We start from the raw sequence: 16,483 nt of genomic DNA, 5'->3' as shown, positions 1-16,483 counted from the left end.
GGGTTCTGCACATTGGCCACAACAACCCCATGCAGTGCTACAGGCTGGGGTCAGAGTAGCTGGAGAGCAGCCAGGCAGAGAGGGACCTGGGGATACTGGTCGATGGCAGGCTGAACATGAGCCTGCAGTGTGCCCAGGCAGCCAAGAGGGCCAATGGCACCCTGGCCTGCATCAGGAACAGTGTGGCCAGCAGGAGCAGGGAGGTCATTCTGCCCCTGTACACTGCACTGGTTAGGCCACACCTTGAGTACTGTGTCCAGTTCTGGGCCCCTCAGTTTAGGAAGGAGGTTGACTTGCTGGAACGAGTCCAGAGAAGAGCAACAAAGTTGGTGAGGGGCTTGGAACACAAGCCCTATGAGGAGAGACTGAAGGAGCTGGCGCTGCTTAGCCTGGAGAATAGGAGACTCAGGGGTGACCTTATCACTCTCTACAACTACCTGAAGGGGGGTTGTAGACAGGCAGAGGTTGGTCTCTCTTCCCAGGCAGCCAGCACCAGAACAAGAGGACACAGTCTCAGGCTGTGCCAGAGGAGGTTCAGGCTGGAGGGTAGGAGGAAGTTTTACGCAGAGAGAGTGATTGCCCATTGGAATGTGCTGCCCAGGGAGGTGGTAGAGTTGCCATCATTGGAGGTGTTCAGGAGGAGACTTGACAGGGTGCTTGGTTGCATGGGTTAGTTGATTAGGTGGTGTTGGATGATAGGTTGGACTCGATGATCTCGAAGGTCTCTTCCAACCTGGTTTATTCTATTATGTGTCTTACTTGTAACCTGCTTACCTCTGTTGCTGTGATATACAGGATTCTGTCTGGATCCTACAATGAGAATTGTAGAATTGATACTCTTTTATCTGTGGAGGACTTTCCCTCCCTTTCCTATCCCTCTGGTACTTAACAGGTAGAGAATTGTCCCTAGTAGCCAATAAGTATTAAATGACTGTGTATAAGCAGTCTGCAAAGCTCCTGTAGGTAGTCTTTCTGTTAGCTGTGGATGAGAAGCTAATTCACTGCAACAGTGTTGTAACTTACCTTTCTCACTTTCCCAGATATTTGTTTGAAGGAAGTCACTTCGATTGCAGACAGCCTCTATAACATTCAGCTGTTGAGAGAATTCTCAAACGAATACCTAAACAAATGCTTTTACCTCACGTTGGAGGACATGTTGTATGCTCCTTTGGTTTTAAAGGTAAGAAACATAATGAAGGATATATTTTTAGACAAAAGAGGGCTGAATCCTAAGTGTTTTGTTACTGTGAAATGTGGTTTCTTCTTTTTCCCCTTTTTCCCTGTTGCAGCCTAACGTCATGGTATTCATTGCGGAGCTCTTCTGGTGGTTTGAGAATGTCAAACCAGACTTTGTACAGCCAAGAGATATTCAGGAAATAAAAGATGGTAAGTTTTTAACTCTTGATAAATGTTAGCATGTTCTTTAAAATGCATTGCAATGGAACTCTTTCATGGTGTCCTTTGGAGTTTTGATTCTTGCCAAACTCTCTGCATGCTGAGATCTTTGAAAGCTGTAAAAAAGGAAGGAAGTTTGTCCTAGATACACTTGGGTTCTGATTTTTGGAATGAGAGAGGGAATTTTTTTCTTAGGCTCACTAATTATTAGAACTTCCTTTCCTGTGAGGTCTCTGTAGGATACAGAAGGAGGGTAGTAGATTTAGACTTGATACTAGAAAGAAATTCTTTAGAGTGAGGCTGGTGAGACACTGGAACAGGTTGCCTAGGGAGGTCATGGATGCCCTCTCTCTGGAGTTGTTCAAGGCCAGGTTGGATGAAGCCTTCAGCAACCTGATCTAGTGCAAGGTGTCCCTGCCCATGGCAGGGGCATTTGAATGAGATGATCTTTCAGGTTCTCTCTAAACCAAACCACTCTATGAGTCTATATTTTAAATATAGTTATTTCAGGTTTCATTTTGGTGTTGTGTTGTAAAGTTTTCATTTGAATATACTGCAGTCTGAAAACTTGCTGTTCTGTTTGTTGTTTCAATGGCTAATACAAGTTCTGTTAATGTTATAAATCAGCTAATGTTAAAACAGTGCTGCAGCAGAAGAGCAGTCGCCCCCCTGTTCCTATTTCCAACGCAACCAAGCGAAGCTTCATGGCCAGCCCTGCTAGTACAGCTCCAGCAGACGTGCAGCCCTCGGCTCAGGCAGGCCCTGAGTGCAGTAGATACTACCTGCACCCTGAGGAGCCCGACTACCTGTGAGTCTGTTTGATGGCTTTTAATCTTCACTGGATAACCTAGGGATTTCTGCTGCTAAATGCTCAGGTTGTGCTGCAAAAGGAGTCAATCTGAGCTGTGTGCAGTCAGCCTTTACTGTGTTCTGAAGTGCTCTCTTATGTTTGATCTTTGTTTGTTTGGCAAAAGCCAGCAAATGCCTACAGTAAATGTCACCATTGCATGACAGAAGTCATCAGTCTAGCTTCTATTTTGGCAAAATGTGAAATGTGATGTTGGAGCAGCTCATCTTCACTTACAGGATATGGCTTAGTAATGATAAGAAAACAAACTTAAATAGAATCTAAGATACAAGAAGGTTAGTTACAAGTTTTTTCAGCCAGCTCAAGTGTGATGGCAACCAGTAGGTTATTTCAGCCCTTACTTTCTCAGATGTGCTGTTTACATAAAGTACATTTTAAATCTCCTGTGTTTGGAAACTTAAACAGCTTGATTTCAGGTTTACTTTGGTTTTGTTAGATATGAAAACTTTTTCTTCTCTTTAAGCAACTTCTTCAATGATATATTAGTGTTTTAAAGAGGACAGGGACAACTCTCACCAGTGTAACTCTGCAGCTGTGTTGTTTCTCCCATTGTAGGAGAAAAAAATTCTTGTAATAATGAATTTTCTTGTTTTCTGAATTAGTGGCAAAGGAGGAAGCCCTGCCTTCAGCCCTTCCCACCCACTGCTCCCCTTGAGGCAAAAGCAACAAAAATCTCTACAGGGAGAAGACAGCCCTGGTAAGTCGACTTTGAATCTGCATTCCCCAGACAATGGCCATCAATGGCAATGCAGTAATGAAAAAAAAAACCCTAAGTTTGTGTATGTGAGTGATCTAAAATGGAATTAAACTGCAGTCAGCCAAGCCATAAGCGTGTTTAGCTTGAGTTTTGTTTGTGTTAATGAACGTTACAGTATCACAGTATCACAGTATCACTTAGGTTGGAAAGGACCTCGAGGATCATCGAGTCCAACCTGACACCGCAGACCCCATGACTAGACCATGGCACCAAGTGCCACGTCCAATCTCCCCTTGAACGCCTCCAGGGTCGATGACTCAACCACCTCCCTGGGCAACCCGTTCCAATGCCGAATGACTCGCTTGGTGAAGAACTTCCTCCTCACCTCGAGTCTGAACCTCCCCTGGCGCAGCTTGAGACTGTGTCCCCTTGTTCACAGTATCACAGTATCACCCAGGTTGGAAAGGACCTCGAGGATCATCGAGTCCAACCTGACACCGCAGACCCCATGACTAGACCATGGCACCAAGTGCCACGTCCAATCTCCCCTTGAACGCCTCCAGGGTCGATGACTCAACCACCTCCCTGGGTAACCCATTCCAATGCCGAATGACTCGCTCGGTGAAGAACTTCCTCCTCACCTCGAGTCTGAACCTCCCCTGGCGCAGCTTGAGACTGTGTCCCCTTGTTCTGGTGCTGGTTGCCTGGGAGAAGAGGCCAACTCCCTCCTGGCTACAACCACCCTTCAGGTAGTTGTAGAGGGCAATAAGGTCACCCCTGAGCCTCCTCTTCTCCAGGCTAAACAATCCCAGCTCCCTCAGCCTCTCCTCATAGGGCTTGTGTTCAAGGCCTCTCACCAGCCTTGTTGCCCTTCTCTGGACACTCTCAAGTGTCTCAATGTCCTTCTTAAACTGAGGAGCCCAGAACTGGACACAGTACTCAAGGTGCGGCCTAACCAGAGCAGAGTACAGGGGCACTATGACCTCCCTGCTCCTGCTGGCCACACTATTCCTAATGCAGGCCAGAATGCTATTGGCCCTCCTGGCCACCTGAGCACACTGCTGGCTCATATTCAGGTGGCTGTCGATCAGCACACCCAGGTCCCTCTCTGTCTGGGAGCTCTCCAGCCACTCCGACCCCAGCCTATAGCTCTGCATGGGATTGCCATAGCCAAAGTGCAGCACTCGGCACTTGGACTTGTTGAATGCCATCCCATTGGACTCTGCCCATCTTTCCAGTCGGTCGAGGTCCCTCTGCAGAGCCTTTCTACCCTCTAATTGACTAACATCTGCCCCTAACTTTGTGTCATCTGCAAACTTGCTGATGACTGACTCTACCCCTTCATCCAGATCATCAACGAATATGTTGAAGAGGACAGGGCCCAGCACTGATCCCTGGGGGACACCACTGGTGACTGGCCTCCAGCTGGATGCGGCACCGTTCACGACCACTCTCTGGGCCCGGCCCTCCAGCCAGTTCCTAACCCAGCACAGAGTGTAGTGGTCCAATCCACAGGCTGACAGCTTAGTCAGCAGTTTGCTGTGGGGGACGGTGTCAAAGGCCTTGCTGAAGTCTAGGTAGACCACATCCACAGGCCTCCCCACATCCACCAGGCGGGTCACCTGATCATAGAAAGAGATCAGGTTGGAGAGGCAGGATCTGCCCTTCCTGAATCCATGTTGGCTGGACCTGAGCCCTTGGCCATCCTTCAGGTGCGCAGTTATTGCTGCCAGGATAATCTGCTCCATCACTTTCCCTGGCACTGAGGTCAGGCTGACTGGCCTGTACTTTCCAGGTTCCTCCATCCGACCCTTCTTGTGGATGGGGACCACGTTGGCCAGTTTCCAGTCATCTGGGACCTCACCAGTGAGCCAGGACTGGAGGAAAATGATGGAGAGTGGCCTAGCTAGCACATCCGCCAGCTCTCTCAGCACCCTAGGATGGATCCCATCTGGTCCCATGGACTTGTGGATATCCAAGTGGCTCAGCAGGTCCCGAACTAACTCCTCATGGATTTCCAGGGTATTACTCTGCTCCCCGACCCCAACGCCCAGCTCCGGAGACCACTCGTCCTGAACTCCTGCCTTGCTGTTAAACATTGAGGTAAAGAAGGTGTTCAGGACCTCAGCTTTATCCTCATCCTCAGTCATTCCTCATTCCTCATTCTGGTGCTGGTTGCCTGGGAGAAGAGGCCAACTCCCTCCTGGCTACAACCTCCCTTCAGGTAGTTGTAGAGGGCAATAAGGTCACCCCTGAGCCTCCTCTTCTCCAGGCTAAACAATCCCAGCTCCCTCAGCCTCTCCTCATAGGGCTTGTGTTCAAGGCCTCTCACCAGCCTTGTTGCCCTTCTCTGGACACGCTCAAGTGTCTCAATGTCCTTCTTAAACTGAGGAGCCCAGAACTGGACACAGTACTCAAGGTGCGGCCTAACCAGAGCAGAGTACAGGGGCACTATGACCTCCCTGCTCCTGCTGGCCACACTATTCCTAATGCAGGCCAGGATGCCATTGGCCCTCCTGGCCACCTGAGCACACTGCTGGCTCATATTCAGGTGGCTGTCGATCAGCACACCCAGGTCCCTCTCTGTCTGGGAGCTCTCCAGCCACTCCGACCCCAAATGAGCTTTATCTCAGAATCTCAAGTAAAGACTAAGTCAATTCTGAGAACAGGAGAAAGCCACTGCTTAGATGTCTTAGGAATCCTAGGAAGTAAGAGTGGCCTCCAAGCATGACAAACTCACACCTAGTACTTGACATATTGTGCCTAAACATTTTAATTACTGGCAACCTAGGGTTTGTACTGAAAGGAAGATGCTCAGAATTTCCTTCCTTTTCCTAAGCTTCAACATTCCAGCTGTCTAAGCTCTAACAACATGCAGTGAGGACTGGTTTTCCTTTCATTTTTTTCTTGTTTTTTAAGATTGTGGAGCTGATGGGGAAAGCAAATGGAAGAGTTTCATGTTTGGAAATCCAAAAATCTCAGATAGGTTTATGTGAGAGGCCTTGAGCACAGCCCTGTGAGGAGAGGCTGAGGGAGCTGGGGTTGTTTAGCCTGGAGAAGAGGAGGCTCAGGGGTGACCTCATTGCTCTCTACAACTGCCTGAAAGGTGGTTGTGGCCAGGAAGGGGTCGGTCTCTTCTCTCTAGCAACCAGCACCAGAACAAGAGGACACAGTCTCAAGCTGCGCCCAGGGCAAGTTTAGGCTTGAGGTGAGGAGAAAGTTCTTCATGGAGAGAGTCGTTTGTCATTGGAATGTGCTGCCCAGGGAGGTGGTGGAGTCACCATCCCTGGAGGTGTTCAAGAGGGGATTGGACGTGGCACTTGGTGCCATGGTCTAGTCATGAGGTGTGTGGTGACAGGTTGGACTTGATGGTCTTTGAGGTCTCTTCCAACCTTGGTGATACTATGATCACTTCCCTTTGTATTCTGTTTTCAGATTTTGGTTAGTATTTCAGAAAATCTGTTTGCTGCTGCCATCTCTTGGTGAAAGAGTTTATTATGTTTCCTATTAACTGGTATTTTTGCTTTATTTAAAGACCCTTCTTAAACTGTTTAAAATCTTTCAGGTCACAGGCATCGTTCGAATTCTCTGACCCGTGTTGATGGGCAGCCACGAGGTGCAGTTCTTGCATGGCCAGAGAGGAAACCCAGGTACCAGAAATGCTTTTCAGTACTGCAATACTGTATCACGAAAGCATGCTGTGACAGTTTCATTGTGGTGATCTGATATCACTTCCTTAGAATGGAATGAGTCATACAATGATCTTTAAAGGTCATCTATTCCAACCCCTCTGTACTGAGGAGCTTGGTCAGATCGCTGTCCAACCTGACCCAGAATGTTTCCAGGGAAGGAGCATTTAACACCTCTCTGGCAGTCACTTAGTTATGTTTCCTAATGCTCATCTTTAGAGATCACTGAAAAATATGTGCAATGCTAAAATCAATGATTTCAATGATTTTCAGTAAGCACTGTTGGAAATTGAAATATCTGAGGTTGCTACCTAGTATTGCTGGTCATTTCTGATGCCAGATACGTTTTCCAATGGAACAAAACATTTAGTTGTCTGTTTCTTAGTTCAACAAATGGTAAATTTTTGTGCTTAAGCGTGACTAAACTGTTCTTTCTTTTTCTAGGCCCCTGTCTCAGCCAACACCATTTGCTCTTCATCATTCTGCCAGTACTGATGTGGACCCTGGGTCTGGTGATAGCATTAGTCTGGCCAGATCCATCAGCAAAGACAGTCTTGCTTCAAACATTGTTAATGTAACTCCAAAAAATCAACCCCATCCTCCCTCAGCAAAAACCAACGGGAAGAGCTTGCTGAACAACGTCGAAATTGAGGATGAAGATGAGGAGCTTATTGCAATAATCAGATCTGAAGACAGGCCAAACCATGGTGACCTTGAGTCACAGAATGCCTCAGCCAGGGTGCCCAGCATCGTTACAACAGCATGGTCTCCAAAAACACATAGCGAGACTTCAGAAAGCAAGCCAGAGAGTTTTTACTTGGAGCCTTTAATGCCTGCAGTTCTAAAACCAGCAAAGGAAAAACAGATAATCAATAAAGAGGATGAATGTGGGGAGGGGAAACAAAGGAGTTTTATAGTAAAGAGATTAAATGAAGGACACTTGCCTTTGATCCGCAAGAAAGCAAATAGCAGTCATGGTGATCATGACCTCAATAGGACTTTTACTCCAATTTCCAGTACTGATTTCACTCCAGTTGCAGATCCTAGTCCTGCAGATTCAGTGGCACTGCTGGAGGCAAGCTTAGAGGCTTCCAGACCTTTGGCTAGTAGCAGTTTAGATCCTTCCACTCAGGAGCTGCCCACTGGAGGATTTTTTCTTCATGCTGCTAAATCGGATGATGACATAGCAAGCAAAGCCAATGTCAGTTACGTGAAAGGTCTCAATTCGCACCTTGCGGATACTACGTGGACTATGGTGAGACAGGACTCTGACTCAGACCTCTTAGACATAGAGGAGGCTGATCAAGACTTGGTAGTCATAGATGACCACCCTATAGTTGCTAAATACATTGGCGAGGAGGAATCTGCAAAATTGCAAGAAGACATGAAGGTGAAGGAACACGAAGATAAGGACGACGCCAGCGGCCGCTCCAGCCCCTGTTTGAGCACAACTTCTCAGCTCAGCGGAGTGTCGATGACGAGTGGCAGCGTTCGAATGACCAACTTTGCAGAACGAAAGCTTCAGAGGCTTAATAGCTATGAAACAAAGTCCAGCACAAGTAGTTCACAAAAGACCACGCCAGACGGCTCGGAGAGCTGCCCAGCACCGCTGACCACGTGGAAACAAAAGCGAGAACAAAGCCCCAACAGGCAAAATAAAGATAACGTTAACCTTCTGGCCTCGGAACTGGTGCAGCTTCATATGCAGCTGGAAGAGAAACGAAGGGCAATAGAGGCTCAGAAGAAAAAGATGGAAGCCTTATCAGCAAGGCAGCGACTAAAATTGGGCAAGGCAGCTTTCTTGCATGTGGTTAAAAAAGGGAAATCTCCTGATGCTCCACAGCCTCTTAAACCAGAACATTTTGCAAAAGAGTTCTCTCGGCACAACGGTGAAGACTTAGATGAAGTTTCTTTGGGTTCCAAATCTGAGGAGTTCCTTGTGAAAGAGGAGGAGAGAGAAGAGACGCTTAATGATTCGCAAGAAGTGACAAAAGTGAAAATGCAGGACAGCCTGGCTTTTGCTGAGCCACATAAACCAAAAGACTCTGCTGCTATGCATGACTTGGAAAAGAGTAAAATTATCTCTGTTGCCCTCCTAGAAGACAATGTGACTGAGGTGGATATCAGCGAATGTGATCTCTCCATTGAAAAACTAAACGAAACGATCAGTACACTCCAGCAGGCTATACTAAAGATTTCTCAGCAGCAAGAACTGCTTATGAAATCTCCAACAGTGCCAACACCAGGAGCCAGGAGTAACTCTCAGGACCAAAAGGTAAAACCATCAATCCATTTTGTTGAGCCCCTGTCTCCGACTGGAATGAACAGTCTTCGGAAGCCACCTCGATTTGGCCAAGGAAGGAGCTCTCGAGCAGGGCGACCAACTGATCTGAAAGTCACTAAAGACAGGCAACAGAACTCAGCACGTGTTAAAACCCCAACACAGACTCTAGAAACCTTACCACATTTAAGACCATTTCCATCCAACAGCTTGGCCAAGACACCGACAGACATCAGCTTGGAAAGTAGCCCTGATCCTGGAAGTGCTGCTCAAGAAAAGTGTTTCTTTGATACCTATAGACTTCATGATGAGAGCAATCAACGGGCTCTCGCTCTTTCCACCTCCAAAGATGCAAATATCATTTCTGAAATGAGCAATGAGGTGAATGACAGCTTCAAGGAAACAGGGTTGAATTCTTCTGATGGCTCAGGAAAAGAAAATGTCCCAGTGGATGAGCCACTGAGAAGCAAGGCTAATCTCATTGAGGTAGACTTGTCTGAACTGAAAGCTCCTGATGAAGGAGAACTCGAAAACCAGGATAGCTCTACAGATATAATCAGTGAAAGTGATCAGAAATCTGGTGTGGGGTTTTTCTTCAAGGTAAATAAATTGCTTTGCTATGTTTGGTTAGTGTTACATATTTACCTAGAGTTAGAACTGCTTTTGTCCACTTCACTCTTCAGTATTCAGGTGGAACGTGATACATTTTGGTTGCAGTATTAGGATCTTTTTCAAGCTGCACTGGAAAATAATTGCTTGTGGAGAAGTAAGGTTTTGACTAATGTATGAAATCCTGGGTCTTGCTAACCTTACTGGTAACCAGGCTTAACTTTGTTTTTCTTCCCCCTTTTTATTTTCCTTCTGAGGAATGGACAGACATAGAAGGATGTTGTAAACATGGCACAAAATTGCCACAGGATGCAAGGGAAGAAAGTAGCATTTTGGAACCCCAGCATTCTGTGAACCTGTGTCAACTGGACACAAAAAAAATTTGACAAAACACAGGTATCTAGTAAAAGCCTGCTGAACAGGTTTGGAAACTTGTCAGGGAGCTGAGGGTCCTTTGCACCCAAATTTTCCTGATCTTGAGCAGCTTAAAAGTCAAGGACTGCAATGGAGAATTCATTTGTATGGCTGTAGCTGCAGATGACAGTGTTTCAATGGAATAAATTAACAGTATTCTTGCAGCTTTTGTTTTGTCCTATGAAGGTATGATGAAAAGGTACTAAATTGACATGTTTTTTCTCATCTTACACCTGACTGGCTTGGGGAAAGGCTGATTGTTAAGCTGTTGGGTTTTTAGTACCTTGCTACTTCTTACATTGTTGGGTTGGATGGGTTTAAATAATGTTTCCTCCTTCTAGTGAAGCTGATAGAATCATAGAATTGATAAGGTTGGAAAAGACCTCAGAGATCATCAAGTCCAATCTATCACCCAGCACCTCATGACTAACTAAACCACAGCTTCAAGTGCCACGTCCAATCCTTTTTTGAACACCTCCAGGGATGGGGACTCCTCCACCTCCCTGGGCAGCGCATTCCAATGGCCAGTTACTCTTTCTGTGAAGAACTTTCTCCTCACCTCGAGCTTAAACTTCCCCTGGTGCAGCTTGAGACTGTGTCCTCTTGTTCTGGTTCAGAAGTGCTCTGGGAACATTGAGTATCTTAGCAATGTGTTTAGCAATGATTACTGTAGTGTTGTCATGACAATACTTTAATTTCTTTCCAGAAAGTCAAGATAAGATGTCTCAATCTCTTTGAATTTGACTTCTGGCTTTATATAATATGATTAATATTGACTGGCTCAAAGGTTTTTGTTATGCTGGGGTTATTTGTGCTTTCCACCCTGGTAGTGACGTTGGTCTTTGTGATTCTAGATGGTTTGATGATGATTAAGCACACTCAAAAACAAATCAGAGCAAGACAAGACTTTTTTTAGTGTTTCCTTAAGTCTGAGGGGGAAAAAAAAAAACCAACTGTCTCTTAGATTTTTATTAAGCAACAAACAGTTTAATGCAGCTCTGATTCAACTCTGTCCTGAAAACATAGAGATTTCCAAAAGGAATTGCTTGTGGTTTCCTAAAATCTTCCTGGAATCCTCAGCAATATTCTGATGTTCAGATTAATATTATTTTTCCCTTCTCCCCCTGTTCTTTAAAACTCTCTGTCCCCATGACTTGTGCAGGATGAACAGAAAGCAGAAGACGAGCTCGCAAAAAAGCGTGCGGCATTCCTCTTGAAACAGCAGCGCAAAGCTGAGGAGGCTCGGCTTCGGAAGCAGCAGTTGGAGGCTGAAGTTGAGCAAAAAAGAGATGAAGCTCGGTAATAACATGTGCAAAAGAATCTCCCTTTTTCATCCTTAAGGTGAGGACATTTATTACATGTTCAATACCATGTGTCTGCTTTTCAGGCGCAAAGCCGAGGAGGACCGGATACGGAAAGAAGAGGAGAAGGCTCGAAGAGAGCTGATCAAGCAGGAATACCTAAGGAAAAAACAGCAGCAGATCTTGGAGGAGCAGGGGCTTGGAAAGCCTAAATCAAAGCCCAAAAAACCTAGGCCAAAGTCAGTCCATCGTGAAGAATCTTACAGTGATTCAGGGACAAAGTGCTCTTCCACACGTAAGGGGTTTGATCTGTTTGCTTTCACTGAGTCTGCGAATGTGCTCTACCAAAATGTGGTCACATGCTCTCTTTTGCTTTGTAGCTGATAATTTGAGCAGTGCTCAGTCTGGTTCCAGCCTTTCTTTGGCCTCAGCAGCAACAACTGAACCTGAAAGTGTACACTCCGGTGGCACACCATCTCAGAGGTATAGAGAGGATTAATGTTGATATTTGGACTTTTTATTCTGTTATGAAATGGTGCTGGGCATCAGTGGGGTTTGTTTTACTTCACTGGCATGAAGGCACAGCAGTAATTGCTGAATTCATCTTCTGTCTGGCTGCCAGCTCAGATGTTCTGTACAAACTTGCAATTTTCTTTTGTTTTCTCCCAGGGGAATAACAGAATTTTCCTTTGATCATCTAATGGGGAGAATCTGACTGCTCTGGGGGAGGGAAAAGGGCAATAGCCTGTTCTGTTCAGAGGCAGCAACTGGTGGATTTATTGAAGACTGAAGGGGAAAACCCCAAAATCTTGTCATGTAATTATTGTTTTTAATTATTTTTTAATTCATCTTCTTCAGAGTTGAATCAATGGAGTCCTTACCCATACTGAGCAGAAACCCTAGCAGAAACACAGAAAGAGACTGGGAGAACGCTTCAACAGCATCTTCAATTGCTTCAGTGGCAGAATACACAGGTGACTGCCTTGGTTGAGCATCTGTTATGAGTAACAGGTCATAAAAGGCTGTGGTGTGTCTGATGTGACATTGTTAGCTCGGAGAGCCTGCCAGGTGTATTTTGTTCTGCTTAATGTCGCTAAAAATAAGTTACTGTAGAAAAACACTTGAGGGGTTTTAATCACTTGGAATGATAATTTTCATGTTCATGAATGCAGGGCAAACGATTCTTGCTTCTTTATCTTCCTTAGGTCCAAAATTATTTAAGGAACCCAGCAGCAAATCAAACAAACCCATCATTCACAATGCAATATCTCATTGCTGTCTTGCTGGAAAGGTGAACGAGCCACATAAGAATTCAATATTAGAGGTAAACACTGAAATACACAATTAGTAATGCTCTCACAAGAAGATGATGCTTGTTTCATAATCCCCCTGATGCCCTGTAGCAAAGGCCATTTCCTAACGTGTACCAGTACTTCAGAACCTTTTACTTCCCATGTCTCTGTGGACTTATGGAAAACAGAATCATAGAATTGTTTTGGTTGGAAAATACCTTTAAGATCATCAAGTCCAACCATTTTCTAGCTCTGCCAAGCCTGGTGCTAAATCATGTCCCTCAGCACCACATCTCTGCATCTTTTAAAAACCTCTAGGGATGGGAATTCAACTGTATGTCCACGCTTAGGAGGTTTCAGTTCTTTTTCCCAGATCTTCAGGAAGGTTGATTTTTTTCTTCACCTAGGGAAACAAATCTCCATGATCTGAAGAGTTCAACTGATAGGACTGAAAATCCTAGTTTCTGATCCAGTGTTTCAGAAAACTTTAAGTACTGACTGAGCTGTATGTGAAAACCTAAACTTAGCATAGCATGGGTGTTTCCACTGTGAACAATCTATTTTTTAATAGAAGAGGGTAGATTTTGACTGGAGATCAGGAGGAAATTCTTTACAGTGAGGGTGGTGAGACACTGGAACAGGTTGCCCAGGGAGGTTGTGGATGTCCCATCCCTGGAAGTGTCCAAGGATGGATTGGATGAAGCTTTGAGCAACCTGATCTGGTGGGAGGCGTTCCTGCCTATGGCAGGGGGTTGGAACTAGGTGATCTTGACAGTCCCAACCAAACCCTTCTGTGATCCTCTGTGTGTTTGTTTCTTTTCAACACAGGAACTAGAAAAATGTGATGCCAACCACTACATCATTTTGTTCCGTGATGCTGGCTGCCAGTTCCGAGCACTTTATTGCTACTACCCTGACACTGAAGAAATCTACAAGCTGACTGGAACAGGGCCAAAGAGCATCACCAAGAAAATGATTGACAAACTTTATAAGTACAGTTCGGACAGAAAACAGTTTAATGTGATTCCAGCCAAAACCATGTCTGTCAGCGTGGATGCTCTCACCATCCATAACCACTTGTGGCAAGCCAAGCGACCTGCAGTGCCAAAGAAGACTCAGACTCGTAAATGACACTGAGCTCTTAGGGAGAAGATTGCAGAATGGGATTGCATCAGAAGAAGACATGTTTACCATTTTCCTCCAGTTTGGTATGAGATGTGCAGAACCATAAACATTTTTTAAGAAGCTTCTAAACAGAAACCATGGATGCAAAGCTACTAAGAATGAAGGAACATTGCCAGTGTTGTTTTTGTTTTTTAATGAATGATAATCTGCTGTTACACCCAATGCTGACTACTGTGGCTTTCAACTGGTGAGGGACTGTGCATGTAGCAAGATCTTTAACAAGTGGATTTCCTTTTACTTGAAGCTCTTCATCGGTACAAATTGGGAATAATTTAGTTCTGTTTCCTCTCCCCCTCATCCCCTCCCTTCTCCTGTCATTCTTACAGTTGGCAAGCTCCAAACTTCAGTGGGAAGGATTGACCAGATCTGGGATGAAGTGTTGTGGGTTTGGTTTGGTTGGCTTTGGGTTGTTGGTTGGGTTGTTTGGTTTTTTTTTTTAAACAGTCTTTAGGGGAATCTCCCTTGCAGACTTTTTTGTGGAACTGTTTAATACATCAAAATTGTTGTACTGTATCTACTGCCAACGTAAGTCCAGCTCTCAGATTTCTGACAAAAGCCCCCAGCTTGTGCTGCTCAGACCAGTTTACTTGCAGGATTTACTTGTGAGGATTGCAAAAGCCAAGTCTTTTTAAACAAAGAGCACTCACAGGTGTAAAGCTATCTGGAACACAATCATGAAGAGGCATCCAGGTGCTGCTGGCTGCAATACGCCTGACTTGACGCTTTAAGGCGAGCTGGCTGGAGCGCAGTTAACGCTGATGTCAGTTTCAGGTAGTGTCCTAACGATTTGTTTGCTTTAATAAAGGTGGATCCTGGTAGGTGTAGAACATTTCCACTCTGAGCACGCTACTCCTGTACGATGGTGCACTTAAACTGATCACAAATTTTAATGTTTTTATTACATCATGAAATGTAATTCTACTTTCTTTGTCCTGTCTTTATTCTGAACGAGCAGCATGCTCTAAACCGAAGAGTGTGTCATGGCTTTTCTCTTCTTATTATTTTGGGGTGATAGATTAATATATATGAATTTGTTGGTTTGGGGTTTTTTTTGGTGGGTTTTGGGTTTGTTTTGGGTTTTTTTGGGTTTGTTTTGGGGTTTTTTTGGGGGGTTTTCCTCATTTAAATGCAATTTTTAAACAAGAGGCATTTGCATTTGGTTCAGAAGCCCCCAAAAGTCAAATGGCTTGGATTTCTTTTCATGTTGAAATATTAAACCTTGAGTTATGGACCTTAAAAGTCGTCGTGTTTCAGCAGATTAAATGTTTGGCTCTGGTAACAGGGTGCATTTGTAGTTCAGTTCCTTTGTTTGTTTTTGTCTTTTTAACACTCCCACTCCCCATTTTTTTAGCCCTGGTGAAACTTGCCAGGAGGTTTCTGCAGCTGTAATTCCCTCCGCTAACCTGCGCCTGCTGCACCTGGTGTGACACTACTACCTTGAGGGTATTCTGGGTTTGTACCTTTGGTTTGTACATGTTTACTTTTTATTTTGAAGCGTTACTTGAATATGGATCTGAAGTGCAAGAGGCACTACACCATCCTGGTGATGACCTGAGCTCTAAAGCCCGGTGCAGTGTAACTATTAAACGCTGAGAAGAACGGACGCTGTGAGGAGTTCTGTACATAAGGGGAAATAGGGTATGTGCTGAAGTGCTGACTAGGTAGAGCAAAGTGAAGGTCTTCCATTGCAGTCTCTCCATTTTAATTTGATTTTTATTCCCCCCCCCTTGCAGTACTCCCTGTCCAGGCTGCTGCAACTCTGTAAATGATGTTAGATAAGTTTTGCCGCTTGTAAATACTGAAAAGGCTTTATGGTTTCTAAAGTGCTAAGTATTAAACACCGTCATGAGTGGAACTTTTTTGTTACCATGCTTTTCATGCTCGTGCTTGATTTCTCACTGTTTGATATTCTATACCATATTTATTTTATGAGACACTGAAGTTTAATAAAAATCATTAACTGATTTCCTTTTTATTTTATGTGTGCTTTTGATGTTGTGCCACTTCATCCCCCTCAAAGAACTAATATGCTTTAAAGATGTGCTGTTCTGTTTTGCTGTGCCCCTTACAAAGCTGTGCACTGCAATAATGTCATGAGCCTGGCTCTCCTCACCCTCATTGCAGTGTGCAAGGGTTTGGCCAAAAAAGCTTCCAGAGAACTGGGAAACTAACTTAACAGCCTCTTTAGGGATTTATTTCGTCCAGTCTCTTGAATCTGGCTGGTACTGGTAGGGTTTCCTTTGATCTGTGGATTCAGTTAGTGAGAGTATTTTGGAAGCAGCAAGGGAATTTCTTCTGTTGGGCTCTGCAGTGTTAAGCTTGCTTGTGCTTTGTAAAGACCAGTTGCCTCCAGAAGTTAGACATAAGCTGGTTGTTGAAGCTCCATAATGAATCAGTCCTGGTTGCACTGAAGTGAAATTTTCCTTCTCAAAGCAGAATCTTTAGCAATGCAGAAATAATTTTTTGTGACTACAGTAGTTTTTTTTTAGGAGGAGGATAGTCTTTGTTTGGAGAGGTTGTAAAAGAACTAAATCAGTGATTCCAGTGATTTGTGTTTTCATTCAGGCTGAGCTTTTGCTGCTGAGAGGAAGGGCTGGAATAAAAGGAGGCAAGTGTCCCCCTGGATTTCATCGCGCTAGATCAGGTCCTTATTTCTCCTGCTGCAATGTGGCTTCATTTATGACTGGAAACAATAGGAGGTGACATCCATTTGGAGCGGGAGAGGAGGCTGGGAGTTCCTCATCTGTAGGCA

At 44.8% G+C, this 16,483-nt stretch overlaps 1 protein-coding gene across 8 annotated transcripts in view; it reads left to right on the top strand.

Moving 5' to 3' along the window:
* The window catches only part of CAMSAP1 (calmodulin regulated spectrin associated protein 1), a 44,295-nt gene extending 28,600 nt beyond the window's left edge, over positions 1–15,695 (top strand). For 6 of the 8 annotated variants that reach the window (XM_068155856.1, XM_068155852.1, XM_068155851.1 and 3 more), the window contains 12 exons: positions 1,041–1,180; positions 1,290–1,386; positions 2,020–2,203; positions 2,866–2,960; positions 6,526–6,610; positions 7,094–9,530; positions 11,116–11,252; positions 11,341–11,549; positions 11,635–11,737; positions 12,113–12,228; positions 12,460–12,578; positions 13,375–15,695. In XM_068155856.1, coding sequence (XP_068011957.1) covers positions 1,041–1,180; positions 1,290–1,386; positions 2,020–2,203; positions 2,866–2,960; positions 6,526–6,610; positions 7,094–9,530; positions 11,116–11,252; positions 11,341–11,549; positions 11,635–11,737; positions 12,113–12,228; positions 12,460–12,578; positions 13,375–13,677 — 4,025 coding nt within the window. In that variant the 3' untranslated portion in view covers positions 13,678–15,695. The remainder of the gene's footprint in view (positions 1–1,040; positions 1,181–1,289; positions 1,387–2,019; positions 2,204–2,865; positions 2,961–6,525; positions 6,611–7,093; positions 9,531–11,115; positions 11,253–11,340; positions 11,550–11,634; positions 11,738–12,112; positions 12,229–12,459; positions 12,579–13,374) is intronic. The other 2 variants (XM_068155857.1, XM_068155853.1) reach the window with 1 other exon arrangement.
* Positions 15,696–16,483: the final 788 nt, after the last annotated feature.

The sequence above is a fragment of the Melanerpes formicivorus genome, unplaced genomic scaffold (genome assembly GCF_026170545.1).
Source record: "Melanerpes formicivorus ecotype bairdi unplaced genomic scaffold, bMelFor1.0.p_v2 SCAF_33, whole genome shotgun sequence".
NCBI lineage: Eukaryota > Metazoa > Chordata > Aves > Piciformes > Picidae > Melanerpes > Melanerpes formicivorus.
Note: the sequence above shows the minus strand (reverse complement) of the source record. Positions and strands in the feature narration are given on the sequence as shown.